This window comes from Haemaphysalis longicornis, unplaced genomic scaffold, assembly GCF_048455015.1.
Source record: "Haemaphysalis longicornis isolate Haplotype H1 unplaced genomic scaffold, Haemaphysalis longicornis Haplotype H1 scaffold_4, whole genome shotgun sequence".
Taxonomy (NCBI): domain Eukaryota; kingdom Metazoa; phylum Arthropoda; class Arachnida; order Ixodida; family Ixodidae; genus Haemaphysalis; species Haemaphysalis longicornis.
Window position 1 is genome coordinate 46,335,948 of NW_027526361.1, and position 17,839 is coordinate 46,353,786.

The 17,839-nt window shown below is 49.4% G+C and overlaps 1 protein-coding gene across 3 annotated transcripts in view; it reads right to left on the reverse strand.

The window, feature by feature from the left end:
* Positions 1 to 17,839, reverse strand: part of Wdr37 (WD repeat domain 37) — a 138,358-nt gene that overhangs the window by 60,939 nt on the left and 59,580 nt on the right. Inside the window, exon 4 of one of the 3 annotated variants that reach the window (XM_077706626.1) lies at positions 14,697 to 14,820. The exons of the other annotated variants lie outside the window; for them this stretch is intronic. Within the exon in view, the coding sequence (XP_077562752.1) occupies positions 14,697 to 14,820 (124 nt within the window). The remainder of the gene's footprint in view (positions 1 to 14,696; positions 14,821 to 17,839) is intronic. 3 annotated transcript variants of the gene reach the window in all.

Here is a 17,839-nt window from a genome sequence, read left to right on the forward strand (position 1 = left end):
AAGTACCGCCGGTGGAGGGGTGTGACGTAGAAGCGTTTTGCCGGTCTAGTTCGGAGTGGTCTGTCCCTTCGATCTCAGCGAGCGACCCGCATTTTAGTCGGAACGAAAAAAGAACAACATAAAGGAAACATTTTGGCGGAGTCGTGGTGTCTTTTGCCTTGTTTCACCCCACGGACCGCAACTCCGGGAAGTTTCGGACCGGCTGAGTGCGGCGGAGCTAATCTTGAATTGAGATGGGCGGAAGCAGCGTCGTGAAAGATTGCCCGCTGGCTTGAACAGAAAATGTGACGTCATCGCCACCGTAGAGCCCCTGCGCTGTGCTCCCGGGCTGTCAGCGGCCGAAACCAAAACTGATGCCATGAGTGGCGCTGTAATTCATAATCGGCAGCGCTTTGGCCATTCTTAAATCGTGCGTTGTTTCATGAGGTAGCAAGGACACACTGGACGCAAAAAACCCGAAATACACAAATTTGATGCCACTACTCCTTTAAAGACGTTTTCCATGTCACTTTTTGCCCTTATTTTGCCGCTTATTGCGAAGTCGGTTTCCCGTTAAGGGGACTTCATTGTATTGACAGTTTCCTGTATTTCGTAGTTTTCTTAAGTGCACGCTTTCCACGAAGACGTAGCCAAAACGATTCTCGTACATCAAACGAAACATTTGCAACGCGGCGTTCCCTGGCGGCAGCGGTGCGATGTCGAACAGACGGGCTTCATTAATGCCACTCGCATCGAGAATTACATCTCGGATTGAGCTGAACAAACGGTACCACATTTAGTCTTAATGACAGGCACAGCTACTGCGTTTCCCCAGCGCGCAAGCCCGACAGGGAGCTTCGAGGTTAAGTGCGTCGCATTCAAACTGCGTCCCGTTTAATCTTAACGTTTCGCGTTTCAATTTGTATACCAATAAGGTTCTAAAACTTCTCAGCGACTTAGGCCAGGGCGCATAGAACTTGGGTGCGCTTATACAAGCCAATTCACTCCGTACAAACAACTGCCTGTCGCGACGTACAGAAACCGAAACCCGGGCACCGTGCTCTGCAACAGAGCGCGGAAGGCTAAGGGAGAACCCCCACCCTCCTTCATGCCGCAGCCCACGCGTCCTCATTTGCTGCGCCGCGTTGACAAAACGGCCCCTGCACCGTCCCATACGCGACCCGACACGACGTAATGGAAGTCGATTGCTCCGGGCGTAAGTGCGCTGGAAATGACTAAATACCGCTCGCTATATATGGAAGCATTCCATTAGCTCTCCCTACGATCAAATATCACGTGTCATCAGAGCCTACCGCCGTACGACTCACCAGTTTTCTAACATCGTAGGTGTCTTTCCAAAAGATTTCGCCAGCTGTAATGCGATCCCGCATGCGCATACTATCCATCTCATAATTTCAGGCTGGAATAACTTTCAGCGATAACGTATAACACCAGTTTTCTAACATCGTAGGTGTCTTTCCAAAAGATTTCGCCAGCTGTAATGCGATCCCGCATGCGCATACTATCCATCTCATAATTTCAGGCTGGAATAACTTTCAGCGATAACGTATAAGCAGCCGAGCTAAATCGCAGGTATCTTTTTTTTTCTCGCCTTTATAATGCTGGGAGTGCAAATTTATCTTGTGTGTTTGGCGTGCTCCTAAAGCCTCCTGTTCAAGTTATTAGGTCAGCGGAGGCTCTCGTTGGCATTGGGCACGCTACGCGTCGCACAAAAAATCGCTCTTCCGGCTGTAAAGCTTCTACCCCAGGTCCCACATTCAACCAATACATTTTCTCGTTTTCTGCGAAACACTGCGCTACTTCCAGAAACCATATCTTGTTTTTAGGAGTATTATGTCGACATATGCGTTAAATATGAAAAAAAAAAACTATGCTGGGTTCCAGGACACTGTGGGTAGCTGGCGATGAGGCCGCAGATCAAATGGCTGCCGCTTGCTACTGCAATCACGAATACAGTGGACAACAACAGCCTGACCACGGGTAGTTGGTTGAACATACTGAATAATTTGAGGCGCTAAACAACGGGGACCGAAGAAGCACGTAGACACAGACAAGGCGCCACTTCTAACAAAACTCTATTAGTGAAAAACCCCAGGTTGAATACACTGTTCAGATGTCATGAAAACGTCACACCAACAACGTGGACAAACCTACACGGGTACATCTAAGAACTCGAGTTCTTTGAGTGATAATGCGACCGACGGTGTACTGATGCACTTGTTTCACGCCTTATGAATGAAGTTCTTAGATGGACCCGTGTAGGTTTGCACACGTTGTTGGTGTGACGTTTTCATGACGTCTGAACAGTGTATTTAACCTGGGGTTTTACACTAATAGAGTTTTGTTGAAGTGGAGCCTTTTCTGTGTCTACTACGTGTTTCTTCTGGTCCCCGTTGTTTAGTGCCTCAAATTATTCAGTACGGCATAGCAGCAGTACCCTACACCGACCTCAAGCCACACGTCAGACAACAGCCTCGGAAAACATGGCAAGCCGACTAGAGTTAACAAACAGATAACAAGCTGCACGTAATAAAACCACACTTAGGACGATACACAACTGGCTCACGCAACAGACACACTGAAGTGGCCTTAGCTATAGGTTACAGATAGGAAACACACATTTAACACACTCCCACCTGCTCAATGGAGAGGGCCTATCCGTAATCGACATTCTCACTCAATTCAATGCAAAGCACTCGACACAACACGACGCAAACACTTCCCACAGCTCTACAGAAAACACATTCCACTACATCCGTCACACTTTCTCGGTGAAGACCCCATAATCTCCCATAAACACTTTTCAGTTTCTTGGTCAAGTTTTTAAACCCCATTTTTTCTAATGCATATTGACTACCTGGCCCTTTACACCAGCCTTTACACCATTGCCTTTTGTTTCTTCTCACTTTTATTTTTACTGACAGGCTTTGGTATACGTTTACACCATTGCCATAAAATAACTGTTTTTTGGCGCGCTCAGCCCTAGTTGGCCTCACGCCACTGAATACCAACCATCATAATCACTACGCTAGTTCACAATGAGGCGGGTGTGCAGGTGGGGCGTCTTATAAAATACTGCGGCAGTGGCTCAGTGGCTAAGGCGTCGTGCTTTTGAGCCCAAGGTCGCGGGTTTGATCGGACCCCATGAGTCTACATTTCGGCGCACGTTTTTTAAAGATTTACTCCGATGGTTGAAACTACTCTATACCCCTCCACTGCGGCGCGCATCATAGTCCAGGAGAAGCTTCAGCGCATAAAACCACTTTAACCCGTAAGTGTTTTATTCCCGGATACACGAAGATTTCGCTGACGTCATATCTGTCACGGAAGTGACGCCAGTACAACGAAGAAAGCGGCCTGTAAAGGGTGCACCCCTGCACGTAGGGTCTTCTTGCGGGGAAGCAACCTTTAGTACTAAAGGGTACGTTATACTTGGGGGTGTTCATTTTCGGGTTTTATATTTTAACACGAAAGTGTTTTATGCCGGGACACACCAAGATTTCATTGAAGTCACATCCGTCACGGGAATGACGCCAGCACACCTCTGCCTAAGCGACCCGCCAGCAGGACGTCGCTCGCCAAGCACACCCACGAGACAGCCGCCGACCCGCAAATCATGCTCAACCGCAGATTTCGCTGCGTATTTCACTTTCGTGTTTTACTGATTCCTATGGCAGATGAATCAACCACAGTTTTTTTTTTTAAATGCCAGTAACCACTAAGGTCACCTTACGCAGAGGAAAAAAAATGGCACTAGGTAAGGGAGTAAATTAAATTGACAACCTTTTTAAAGTTAGTAACGAGTAATTTTAGCTTCGGCTGATCATTGCCGCATGCACGCGAGTTTTGTTCAGTCGAAACATCGCTTTGCGCGACGGCCTTTTACAATTATATGGAATGCGACGTATGTCACGGCCGCAAGCAACCAACCACTTCTTCCGTCCCGGCAGCCCCATATCCCCTACACCACCACCATCAGCATCACCATCAGCAAAACAAATAGCCCGGGGGAATGATGCAGCCCTTCAAATGGAAGAAGTGCCCCGCGCTTTTCTTCGCGACATCTCGACTTCGCTACCACGCCTTCCCTCCTTTTCTCCCAAGCAGGATACGCTCTCCTTGCGCTCTCCTTGTACAGTAATAGCCCGTTCTTTCCCTGCGACTACAGATTGATTGATTGATTGTGGGGTTTAACGCGCCGACGCAACGCAGGCGATGAGGCGCGCCGTAGTGGAGGGCTCCGGATTAATTTTGACCACCTGGGGATCTTTAACGTGCGCCGAAATCTCGTACACACGGGCATTTTTGCTTTTCGCCTCCATCAGAAAAGCGGCCGCCGCTGCCGGGAATCGAACCCGTGACCTCGTGCTCAGCAGCGCAACGCCTTAGCCACTGAGCCACCGCGGCGGGTCACTGCGACTTCAACTCACCCCGAGTAGGAAATATCACTGGCCTCTTCTATTATCCCCAAAGCACATAAAGCAGCGTTAATAATATTTAGCCTTTTCCTTCTCATTATTATTAATGGTCAGGCGAATACGACGCGAACGAACGAACAAAAATGACAGGAAAAAAATAGCAGTGGCTTAGCTCGGCTGTGCCAGGATATACGTAGCCTGAGCTAAGGTTCAGCAATCCAATTCAGTCCGTTCCAATCCAGTCCAGTCCAGTCACTGCTCCTCGCGCATGCGCAGCACGGCTCTCCAGGGGCCACGCGAAACGGCTATCAAGCGGCTACGGCGCAGCGTCAGAATTGGCGACTGCGCAACGGAGGCGCACAGCTGGGCACGCGCCGGCACCAGTGCGTCTGCCGCGGATATGATGTCCCCCCTCTGGGATGCGCAGACCGGCGAATGTGCAGACCCAATTCTCTACACACCCGTACTCCAACTGGATCCAATCCAATCCAATACAATTTAATCCAATCCAATCCGATGCTCCTCGCTCTTGCGCAGCATGGCCCTTCAGGGTCCACGCGAAACTGCTCAACCTCGGCCAGTGTAGCTTACGCTACAAAATAATAATAATAATAAGAAACGGGGGAAAGGGCAGTGGGGTACAGAAATGAAAACGGCAGTGCCGGGCCGAGAGAAGGGACAATCGGCGCACGCCAGAGTGACCCCGGGAAGAAGAACGACGGCGTTCGGGCCGCCACCGCCGCCGCGAATTCGGTGGAGCGGCGTGTGCGGTGAACAATGGGGGCAATTGGTTTAGCGCGCACGGCCAATCGAAACCGGCGGTGTTTCATCGCGGCGGCCAAATGTCCCGCGCACCCCGATCGACGGCGCGTGCAGCGACCACAGCTCCCTCCCCCCGCCTCCTCCGCGTGATCCGCAAACAGCCACCTTGCAACTTGCAGCGCAGCCAGGGACGAAAGCTGGTATACGAGGCGAGCGAACGGCAGCGAACCAGTGGTTAGCGGTTACACGGCCGCCCGCAACATCGATCTACGGCCATCGATCGGGTGCGATCACACGAGAAGCGGCAGCACATCTCCCATCCGGATGAATACAGGGGTGTCCATTTCACGAAGGAGCAACAAGCATAGAAACTAAACAAACAAAACAGGCAAACAAACAAACAAACACATAAAAGAAAGGAGGCGAAAGCTCCGCCGGAATTCTGCCCTCCATCGCCAGACAAAAGCGGACGGCATATACCGTTCCCCGCGCGGATAAAACGCTAAGGGGAAAAAAATAACAGGAATGTAATATTAGACGACATAAAAAAGAACATTGTGAAATTTTGGGTGCGATGATTATCTAAAGAACGAGTACACCAAAGAGCAACTTCCCGTTCTTTTATCATTTTAAAATTTTTTTTTCAAATATCGTACAGGCTATATCGCAACAATTGCATTTTTTTGGAATATTACATAGACGACATAAAAAGAACATTATTAAATTTTTCAGGCGATGACTATCTAAAGAATGAGCAACTTCCCGTTATTTCATATTTTTTCTTCTTCAAAATATAGTACAGGTGCTATATCGCAACAATTACAATTTACTTTGTCTCAGGGCTTCGTTTCGTACGTACACGTCGTTAGGCAAATAAGAAAATCTGCACTTTCGTGGCGTTTGCTGATTGGCAAGCAGCTGTCTTATAGCATCAATTTTCCATGCCGCTGAAGTACTCAATGGCAGCAGCTTGGACGGAAGGCCCCTTTGATTGACCTCCTGCTTCCAATCGAAGGTTAGAATTATATTGCTTGTTTATCGGCTCCTTGTGCGGGAAGGCTGGCGAACTCACTCCACTAATTATCTAAAGGAGCCAAGAGAATTTTCAATCGCCCCATTACGTGAACAATATTACGCAAACGTAATTTTCACTGAAATGAGCTGTCCTAAGGATCCACGCTGCAAAACCTGGGAATAGGCGTTCGAAGCGTGATATCTACATAGAACCACGTGTATTGGCGACCCCTCACACAACAAACATTTAAGCGACGAATCAGTGGCCATCAACGAGACGATGCTTGCTTCTCGGAAACTCAATAAGACGCAGATACTTTACCTTTAAATCATTTAAACATTTCGTGTTCTCCAGCTTCTGTCTTCTTTTCTTTTAATTTCTACGGGAAGTCACAAGGAACAGACCGATAGCGACAGAAAACGACCCATATTTTTCTCCCACTCAAGCAATTTTCTTCAAAAATCGTAAATTTTGTATTTGCTTATTCTATTTTAGAGAGGTGATAAGATGCGTCAACAGGTTCATCTTAGGCGTCTACGAGCTCGCTACACGTAAGATACTCGAGCGAAAATCCCCCAGCCATAGCACACACGCAAGGCCTATAGAGATACTCGGACGTGACATTTTCTATGTTAGGGCCTGATCCAGTGAAGTAAAATGTTTTTTTTTTTTTTTTTCCCGTCGTTTACTCACATGAAACGTCGGGCGGGGACATTGCGTGTGCAGCGCTGCAGGCGACTGTCCTCGACAAAAAGACGCCGCACGGCGTGGCGCTAAGCAAGCTCCTCTCAGCCACGTGCCGTCTGGGCGTTTAACTGATGTTCACTACTACACCGCCCATTGTTTCTGCACCTCATAGTGTGAACCGGAGACAGGTGGGCCGACAGCTGTCCAAGACAGATTAGCACTGCAGCTTTGGGAACCTCACTCGGTACGTTAAACCAAACCTCTTCCTGTGCGCGAAACAAGAAACTTGAAAAAGGGTTCACTCGACAAAACCGAGCAGACTTAAATCGGAACTCTTCTAAGCACTTACGTTCACTGTTATACAACCCCATCACAAGCATAGTACAACAGGGTCTTGAACCCGCCGCTGTGGCTCAATGGCTATGGTGTCGTGCTTCTCCAGCACGAGGACGCGGGGTCGATTCATGGCCGCGGCGGCCGCTTTTCTGATGGAGGCGAAAAGCAAAAAACGCCCGTGTGTACGAGATTTCGGCGCGCGTTAAAGATACCCAGGTGGTCAAAATTAATCCGGAGCCCTCCACTACGACGCGCCTCATCGCCTGCGTTGCGTCGGCGCGTTAAAATCCTACAATCAAAGATCAATCAACATGGTCTTGAAGTGAAATGCTATAAACACCAAGTTATTGTAGGGCGCTTCTGAAGTTACGTCATAGGCCATAATTCATTCATTCATTCATTCATTCATTCATTCATTCATTCATTCATTCATTCATTCGTTCGTTCGTTTATTCATTCATTCATTCATTCTGAACAAATTTCGTTAATTTTTATTTCCTGGCGTACACAACGTTTCCCCACTCACGCTCGTACGTTGCGTCGTCTCTGAACTCCTGAAACATGCCGCGTTCACAGGGCAACATACTCTCCACCCCTCCTCGCTCACCGCCAGTTATGACTGCAACAAACTGCCTGAACATATTGTCAGTGCACGCCACCTTTAAAATTCACACAGTTAGTTCTCACGCATTTCAGTCGCGAAGAGTTTTTCCTCGATTGAAGGCTCATTTAAATATTTTTGTAGACACTGTTCTGCTCGTACACCTGATTCACCTCAATGCCTACGCCCCTTTTGCAATTACATCCATGTGCCGCGGAATTCTGTATCTGCGTGCCCCACCATTTTTTTCGTAAACTTACAGAATACTTTACATATGAGAGCATGTGAAGCTGGTCTGCAGCACCTTCGTTGACACTGAGGTAGGTTGCCGCACTGCCCCAGTTGTAACCAATAAGCCTTGAAGAGGGGTGTTCAGACGAGCGAGACCAGTGACGGCATGGAACAAGGAACGTTTAATGAAGAAGTAGAAGTAGCACGCGCTTGCGCGAAGGAGCAGTCTTCTTGCTCTTCGTCTTCAAGCGCCGTGATGATGATATTTAACAAGCTCCCGCCCGGCCAACAAATCGCGCGCGTTTTGGCGGGTCATTTGAAGCAGCCCTCCAACAGATGTGATTCGCCGATCTTCTGAGAGAGAGAGAGAGAACAAACTTTATTAGTCTCTGGGATTAGGAAGGGGGGGTGGCGGAAGACCATAAAGTTCTTTTCCCACCCGAAGGAGGCAAGCCCTTGTCACTCCGTCACGTCCAGGGTAGGTTTTCTCAATTCGGCACATTTTCCAAAACGTCCTTGGGCCCCGGTCTTCAATTAGCACCACATCTCCTGCGGGCAGTGGTTTAGCGGGGCTCCAGTAATAGCTGTGGTTGTGGACGGAGACGGAGCCTGTTTTTCGGGAACTGTTTCGGCACCTGACTGCGGGCCAGATGCTGACGATGGCGACATCCTCAGATTTTTCCTCGAACTTCCTTTTCAAACTTTTCTTCTTGCGTTTTTTATATTTGCCCTTTTTGGACTTGTGTTTCTTCGATTTTCCTTTTTTACATTTCTTTCCAGACTTCCTTTTCTTGGATTTCTTGCTTCTCTTTGACTTTTTTCTTTTTTTCTTTGACTTCTTACTTTTCTTCTTTGATTTCTTGCTTTTCTTCTTAGATTTCTTGCCTCCTTTCGCAGACTTTTTTTTCTTTTTCGACTTTTTTCGTTTCTTCTTCTTTGCATCATCCAATGCACAGTGCGCAGTAAAGGTACTTGGTACTGGGTCGCCGGCACTAAGTAAGGCGGTTTTACCATCACCGAACTTTCGGGCCCCTGCGGCTTGCGCAAGTCCGAAAAGCGGGAAACTAGAGTGTGGACCGACGACATCAGGCCTGTTCACAGTCGCTCCTATTTCTTTTATGGACTTTTGATGCCATCTTTTCCACCAAGGTCTTACGAGTCGGCATCGACTTCTCCATTCCTCTTCAACATCTACTCTGTGTGTTTTCGCTTGTCCGTCGTGTAGCTGTTGCCCTCGGCCTATGTTGCTGTCCGTCTTTAACCTTTTTGTCAGTTGTAATAGTCTTTTCTTGGCGTTTTTCTTGTTGGTTCCCAGCTTAACGCTCTCCTTCCACGGCAAGCTGACTTGATAGCGACCATTTCCGTGCTCTATCTTCCGCTGTAATTCTTCTACTAGTTCGCTTTCTGTATTATTGCAACTGCGTTTTGTTGTGCCAATTGATTCCAGACTCCAGAATTTCTGTAGGTCTTGTTGAAGTTCTGTTTCCGCAGCTTCAACTTTCAGAACCATGACTGATTGGGTTTCCATTACTCTCATTTTACTTTTCTCCGAAGGACCTTGCACTACCCAACCTAAGGTTGTTTCGACTGCCATCAGCTTACTTTCAAGTCGATGTGTTCTACCAGTAAGAAACTCCCAATAATAATCGGAGCCAACTAGTAGTCCTATCGCATCTGTGGCTGTCGTCTTGGTCCTGTCGTCCGCTACTCGTAGCTGCAGTTGTTCCATTTTTTCGTTGATGTTCTGATTGGGAGAAGGAAGCTTACTGTGCGAAATCACGTCAACCTGCAGAGCTTCGATTACTGTTTCTGTTTGCTTGTTTCGGGGTGCTATAGTCACTTGAACTACGTCCATGTACTTGATTTTCTCGTCTTCTCCGAATGAACCGATTGTTAGCCTTTCCTGTCTTATTACTTTTGCGCCAATTTCTTTTGCCAATCCAGTTTCAATGAATGACCGCTGACTTCCGCTGTCCAACAGCAAACGGCAATGTCGGCCAGACGTGTGTCCCCCTATCCACGCCACAGCCGTCTGCAAAAGCACAGAACCATGCTGTATATTTTCAGTAGCGTGCAGAGTAGACGTCGCCGCCTTCGCTTGCTGTGCTTCAACCTGCACCGTCTTTTCTTGTCGCACTGTTCTACACACAGACGTAGCATGTCGTCCCTTGCATTGCTTGCAGTTCACGCGTGCTCTACAGATCCGTGCGGTGTGATTCGGTCGGGTGCACCTGAAGCATGCTCTATTCTCTGTGAGAATGGCCTTCTTTTCGGTCATTGGAATGCTCCTACGACAGTCCTCAGTCGAATGGTTTTTCTGCTCGCAGAAAAGACAGATTCTATCCGCTGAACTGTAGAAGCTGGAAGTTGTGCGCAGCTGCCTGATGCTATCTCTGGCTTTCGCAGCTGTCTTCTCCTGTTCATGCTGTGTTTGTTCCCGAAAGCATAACTGCTCCCGTAGAAATGTCATCAGCCTGTCCAACGTTTCAGCGTACTCTTTTCCCGTTGAGTGGTTTTGCGCGCTAACTTCCGTGGCTGAGCTGCTCCTTATGGCTTCTTTGGACTTGAACTGGACTGATAACTCCGATGGAATCGCTCTTTTTAACACTGGCAACAACATCGGTGCGTAACTCTCGGGTTCCACCTTCAGTGACTTCAGTGCCAATGTGTTGATCTGTACTCTCTGCACAAGCCTGCGGAGATCGTCCGTTTCATGTGCCGATCTTACTGTGTCTAAGTTCAACAGCTCACTCATGTGCAGCTCCACCGATTGTTCTCGATTTCCGAACGTTTCTTGTAATATTTTTATCGCTTCATCGTAATTGCCTTCTGCGGAATACTGGAGCCCTTCTATGGCAGCCGCTGCTTTTCCGGTGACAGATGCTCACAAATAATTGAATTTTTGTCCCTTGGTCATATTAGGTCTGAGGTGAACCGCTGACTCATACTGAGCCCAGAAGCGGTGCCACTCCAAAGCTCTTCCGCCAAACTTTATCATTTCCAGCTTGGGCAGTTTCACTAGCTCCGTTGCGTCTCGCTCTGTACTTGGTGCTACCGCCTGCCTTTCGCTGCTGTTCAAATTCACTTGTACAGGCTCTCCAGTTCTGAACTCGATAGTAGACAAAATTGCGGTTATTTTCATGTCATACTCTATTACTCTTTTAAATTCGGCAACGGCAGTTTCTTCAGTCAGATATTTCTCCATTTGCTCGTTGGCACTCTTGAGGCTTTCGCGTATCCCTTTGATCTGCGCCTGAGTCGCGAGTAGCTGTTCTCTGCTGGCTGCTTCATTAAGTTGCTGCTCGGCTGCGTTGATAAGCTGCGTGATCTGGCAGCGAAGCGCCTTCCTTTTCTTCGCTATCACTTCTTTGTTCATTTCTCTGCGGTTTATGATGACGCCTTACTTGCTAGCCGTTCCGATGCCTCTGCTGGCCACTCCGGTCTCGTCGCGCGATCCAGGTCGGTCCGCTGCTCCGCCGCCGTTTCCTTCTCTGCTGCTCAGTCGCAGATAGACGTCGTTGTGGGCGTGGAGGTAGAATCCTGGTCACGGCACCATTTGTTCAGACGAGCGAGACCAGTGACGGCATGGAACAAGGAACGTTTAATGAAGAAGTAGAAGTAGCACGCGCTTGCGCGAAGGAGCAGTCTTCTTGCTCTTCGTCTTCAAGCGCCGTGATGATGATATTTAACAAGGGGCATTGGCATCCAGAGTTCGGTAGGAAAAACGCTCCAATCCACGCTGTGAAGGTGGTTGAAAAGCAAAGCTGTAGACGATACCCACAACTGCCCATGCGACGTCACTTGAATTCACACGTGGCTCTACAAAGACTGAAACCAGAGATTCTGCCAGCCGTTACCTGGGATTCGCGCCAAAAAGCGACCTCCCCCTCCTCAGCCACTGAATCAAAACCAGCGTCTGTCTCCCCCGTCTCTCCGTGTGGACGTAGCTTAGTCGCTAAGACAACGGGCTCTCACTCCGCTTCTCTTGGGGCCCCGGTTCGAACCCTGGCGGTGCCAGTAGTTTCATTTAGCCTGGTTGGGAGTTTCTTGTGGCGCACACGACCAAACCGTTGGCTGGCCGGCAGAGGTAGAAAGCTTTGCTTTAAAAACGACACATTGTGACAAGCCGCCGTGACAAGTTAGTGACATGTATAAGACCAATTCGGCTAGCAAAATTTCGCACGCGAAATTCCCCATTCGTTACATGTCGCACCACATCCGGAAACAACCTGAGTAGAAATAGAAAAACCCTGCACAGGAAACAATCTTTCCGAGGGCCCTCGGCAACGTGATGCGGCCCAAGGGCGTTTGAAGATCGCACATGCAGCCGCAACCTGATAAGCCGGAAGCAGAAATGCCGACATCGTCCGCTCCACTTTCACTGCACGGCACTCGAAGCCACGCGTCAGCCGCACCGTCATCCTAGCAACTACACAGGAGCCCACGTGTCCGAAGTCCTTTATTCCGACAGACGGCGATTGTCCGAGCGTATAGTACTTCTGTTTCGGTGTTCCTTTTCGCTCACTAGTATACTTTGGGCGAAAACTAAGCAAATTATCAGTAGCTGCTGTCCCCGCGTCCGATTAAATGCAGGTATTTGAGGATAAATGCTACTCCAAGCCAAAGCCTATATATGTAGCAAGGTTCCGTGACTTCTGCAAAGTGGAGTTCTACCACGGTTTACAAGAGGTCGGGACCCGGCTGAGAACATGAGGCGCCAAGCGGTGCCTCGTTGTATGCCCTACCACGCGGAGTTGTGCCCACGCTTGTCATCTCAGGGAAGAAACCTAACCTAACACTTTGTTTTTAACAAAGTGTTAAAAACAAAGAAGCGAAAGAAATGCAGGACTGCATCGAAGTGCAAACGATGGCATCTACCTTGATGATTTTGTCTGGTTTCGGACGTTGTAACTAACCACGGCATGCGATTCCCGTTGACATAAAGGCGAGTGCTACAGCGGCCGGTCGCGCAGGCGGCGAAGAAGCTGCAGTGGTAACAGCAGCAGAGGGGGCAAGGCATATTTTGCGCACTGCCTTATCCGTCTCCAGACGGTCGGGTGTCGTCACAGGGCATACGCGAGACAGATACCCGAGCTCGCGTCGTGTCGACGAGGTCGTCAAAGTTTCCAGGAGGCTGCCGAGGTCGACGTGACCGCGAGATATACGCACGCCACCGCTGGGGGCACAACACGCACCGCGACGTATACGGCACGTGGAAACAACCACACCACGCGCAGCAGGTGGCTGCGTGTGATCTTCGTCGCTTTTCGAAATTTCCACAACGCGAAACATCCTTTTCCACGTTTGGCGAGAGATCGGGTGCTCTTGGCGCTCTTTGATTTTTGTAAACGGGTGATTCCAAAGCGTAGAGTGCTGGGCTAATAGGTGTTGATGATGATGGTGTGGTTAGACAAGGCAGAACGGCAGAAAATCGGTTTTCAAGCGTCCACACGCAGCACAGCAGTGAACACCATTCGAAGGTTTGCTTCATATCTTGAACTCACAGCAGCGCCGCGCCAGACAACGCAGCAGCCGTGCGCACTACTTTCCTGCTACAACAGCAAGTTTTTTTTTTCTTTTCTTTTCAGCTCATTTCTACGGAAATAGGGGGCTTCAAGTGACTGAAAGACAGGGTGCACACCAAGCGTCTTTGTTTTACATTTCCGCCAGCTGAACAGTCCCAGCGGCCTGCAGTTTCGCATCATGTCGTCCTTGGACGCTGCACGTCTTCGCCAATGCGCTACAAAGATGAAGGTCTCCGCTTCCTGGGGGACTTGCGCCCTCGATATTGCTTCGGAAGTAGACGCGTCTGCAGGAAGTTGCGCTGATTGCAACGCTAGCGAAAGTGCAATAACGGAAAGCAGAGAACGTGCTACGGAACGTTGTATGTGTTCCGCCGGCTTGTGTTTCGTTTCAACCACAGCAGACGTGTTTTGTACGTAACAGAAGCTGCGTTGCAAAAACGACTGGATGAGTCGTACACTGCCCGGTACCTTCTGGTGTTCGCGTAGCTGCACGCAAAATGTATTTTTTTTTTTCGGGAGTATTTAGTGACTGCGTCTGCCTGCCATTACCAAAAACCGGTTTGCGACGACAAAGCAACAAGTTTACTGATGGAAACAATTACTGGTCCGCAGTTGCCCTCAGCTCTGCCCGTTTAGGGATAAAAATTTGGTTGCGCTGCGATCGGCCGGTGTGCTGTAAAACAGGCTCAGCTGCATCCAGTAGGGTCATTACTCGGGACGAAGACTCCCTGAACGGAAGGTTCTAAAATCTCGCATCTATACCAGTCAAAACTGCTTTAACGTTATAGGTATGTTTTTATTGTTTCGTTCGCGCTGCTCGCAAGGCGTGGCGTCGCTTTTTCGCCATCAGCAGCTTCCGCTTCGGCAGCAACGGTGCTCCGGAGGATTTATACATGTAGCTTTAATTAAAAGGGTGTCAGCGCGAATAATTCTGAATGCGAGGGCAAACCCCCATAGACCGAGACCACGATGACGTCATTTCAAACGTCGCGCACAGAGCAGGAAGTTATTTTCACTTCCCTTCCGCGCTTCCAACTGCGGAAGTAGTTGCAAAGAAAACTAATGCGAGGTGCACATGTACAGGCGGGCGACGTGAACTTATTAAAGCCACTGGAGCTTACCGGAGGGCGGCCCAGCGCAGAGGGACGATACTAATCGCGCGCTCGGAAGCCCCAGCATCGCAGAGCAACACGGCAGTGGCGACGACGGCGCCCGGATATGAGGGAAGCCCGCAGCACCAATCTCCTGCGGGCGCGGCAGAAGAGGATATAGTGCCTCTGTGCGACCCGGAGCTATGGCGTGGTTGAAACGGAAGGGCCGCTCTACCCAAACAGTTTCGCGAAGCTATAGGCCACGCTGTCGACCGCACACAAGTGCCCATCCCGAAGGGCTTCCCGGAACCTGCGCATGCGGGCTCGACGCATCCCGGGGAATATCGCTGGCAAGACCCAAGCAGAGACGAAAGGGTGCAGTGCACGGACATTTCGCAGAGGATGACACAAAAAGTGTTGTGCTATTCTTCGCGCGTGCTCAGTTAGTGATGCCATACAAAATATGGGTCGCGGTGACCTTATTACGAACGAAACTGCGCTTGACTTGTTACCAATTTAGAATACACTGCGATGTACGCGTGTTCACAAATGTTTACAGAACAGGACAGGACCTCCGCGAGAGAGAGAAAGAGAATGAGTCAACAGAGAGAGAGAGAGAGAGAGAGAGAGAGAGAGAGAGAGAGAGAGAGAGAGAGAGAGAGAGAGAGAGAGAGAGAGAGAGAGAGAGAGAGAGAGAGAGAGAGAGAGAGAGTGGGGGGGGGGGGGCATATGAAATATGGTTTTGTGGGCACGTTAAAGGTTCGTTCACACTGGCGACCCGAACGCCATACGTCACCACAAACGTCATCAAACGCGCCGAAAAAGCGTTCAGTGTAGCCAGTGTGAACGAGCGTTAAGTGCTTCGAGCCAGCCACCTTGTAAAAGGTGCTTCACTGCACGGATGTGCCAAATGAGGGAAAGCTACCTTCATGAAGGAGGACCTAATGGAACTAACATAAACGAGAGCAATTTATATAATTATTTCTTATCGGACCCCGGCACGTAAGCATAACGTTCCGGCGACAGCGTAAATCTTTCAAGGCAAACGAGCTGAAAGCGAAACTAAGGTCTCATAGTTGTTCATACGCCAGTCCTGCATCAAAGACGACGCGCCGCTCGTTCGCAACAGTACACGGGCGTCCTCTAGAAAAGTGCGATCAGCTCCCGCATAAACATTTAATTAGCGTATTTGTGGCTGCAACTGCCGTCAGACGTTTACCCCAGGGCACGGTTCTTCTACCGTGCCCCAGGGATTCATCCAGAATTTCGATTTTGGAGGGGGGGGTGTCGATGTACTCCTATAGGGGGGCGGGGCGTTGGGGAGTGGGGTGTGTGTAAATCTCTGATTTACCCGTGTAACATAGCGTTGAACAACCAAAAATACTCTATTAGCACGCAAAATTTCATAAATCCCACTACGATAGAATTAAGTGGCTTTTGAAACGTGTAGCTTGTAACGACGTCGATTTCGTGTTGCTCTGAGACGTCCTACAGAGCAGCGGTATGTGCACAGAGATACTGATTGTCGAAAATTATTGTTGAATTTTGAGCCAACCCTCTCTGAGTATTTGAGAAGGAAGTAACAGCTCTTAAGCGCTAACCACATGGAGCGATTTTTCCAGCGACGCGACGAGCGACGCGACTAGGATCCGCAGTCGCCGAACCGAAGTCGCTCGCCGAGGCAACCACATGACAGCGACGGCTCGAGCGACTGAGCATGCGACTGAGGATGGCGATTTCAATGTTTCCGCACTGCGCATAGTAACGCGCTTGGTACGCTGGATGTTTGCAAACATTTTTTTTGTTCATTTGTCATAAAAAGCATGACTAAAAAGTATTACGCCTTTCTACCTTGCTTTTTGCACTTCATTGCATCTCTAAAACTGGTTTGGGTTATCGATAGCGCACGCTTTTCCTTCTGCGCCTCGTTTCTCGGCTCCAACATGAACGCCGTGAAGAATTCGCTTTCTTGACGTCGTTTTTCCCACACGGGTCTCACCCAGTGTGAGCGGGAGCCTTCTTGCTTCTGCTTCAGCGTGTACACAAGCTTTGCCACGCAAAGATTTCTTTGCCGCTGCACCGCAAACGTCGTCTGCGTGGATTTGCAAAATCTTCCCATCGCTCTCTTTCAAAACCGGAGTTTGCGTGCTTACGTAGGGGCTCTCCTATTGGCTAGTCGCTGAGGACACTTCCGGGAGGCGAGCGACTGTTTCTGGCGACCCAGAACCGAGCGATTCGATGAGCGACTTGGTGCGCGGCGAAAAGTAGTTCGTCGCTAGTCGCGTCGCGCCCCAAGTCGCTCGCAAAATCGCTCCATGTGGTTGGGCCTTTAACAAAAGCAGGTAGGCGCTCAGCACAGTTCTTTTTTTTTTTTTTTTGTCTTAGCCACATACGCGCATGTGCAGCGGTGACACGTGTCTGCTTTGGTGGGTCTGAGGGTGTACATAAGTTTCCTGCGAAAATAAACCTTCCAGTCGTTAGTAAGAGCCGGTGTCGTTTTTCTTTCTTCTCCGTATTTTATAGTTCGCTCTTAATTTCCAACAATGTATGTTCACCAACTAGCTCGACTCTCCATTTTGTTTCTGATGACAGCAGCTGCACTGCCGCCTCCCATCTCTCTTTCACTCGAGGGCCCGCAGTCAGTAGAATGAGGTGCCGCTTCAGCACCCGCAATTAATTTTAAGTTCATCCTTCCTGACAGCTGATCGAGGAAGATGATTGTTTTAGCGAACAATATCTGACCTCCATGAGACACAGCGACATGCAGAGAACCAGCAATCGGCGACAAAGGAGAAACATTAAAACCAGCCCCCTTATCCTCCTCCACGTCGTTTGACTGCCGGCGCAGTTGCATCAAAGGGACTGCGAAGCGATCAGCACGACAGCCAGCCACGACACCATAGCTGGGAACCTAAGACCAAAGCGCGTTAGGGAGAGCGCGCATCGCGCTGGCGGAAAACGGCTCATTACTCTCGTTCAAACATTAACGCGCGCTCTCCTTGAGCTTGGGCGTTCACTGCGCTCTTGCTCAACCTGCAGGAGAAGCCACTTCGGATGAGCGGGACGACGCTAATGAAAGGGACAGCGTTCAACGCCAGGCACAATATATATTACCACGGGCGCTAATTGCGGTCTATTCTCCTTGAGGCTAAGGCAAGTAGTTGCACCTGCGC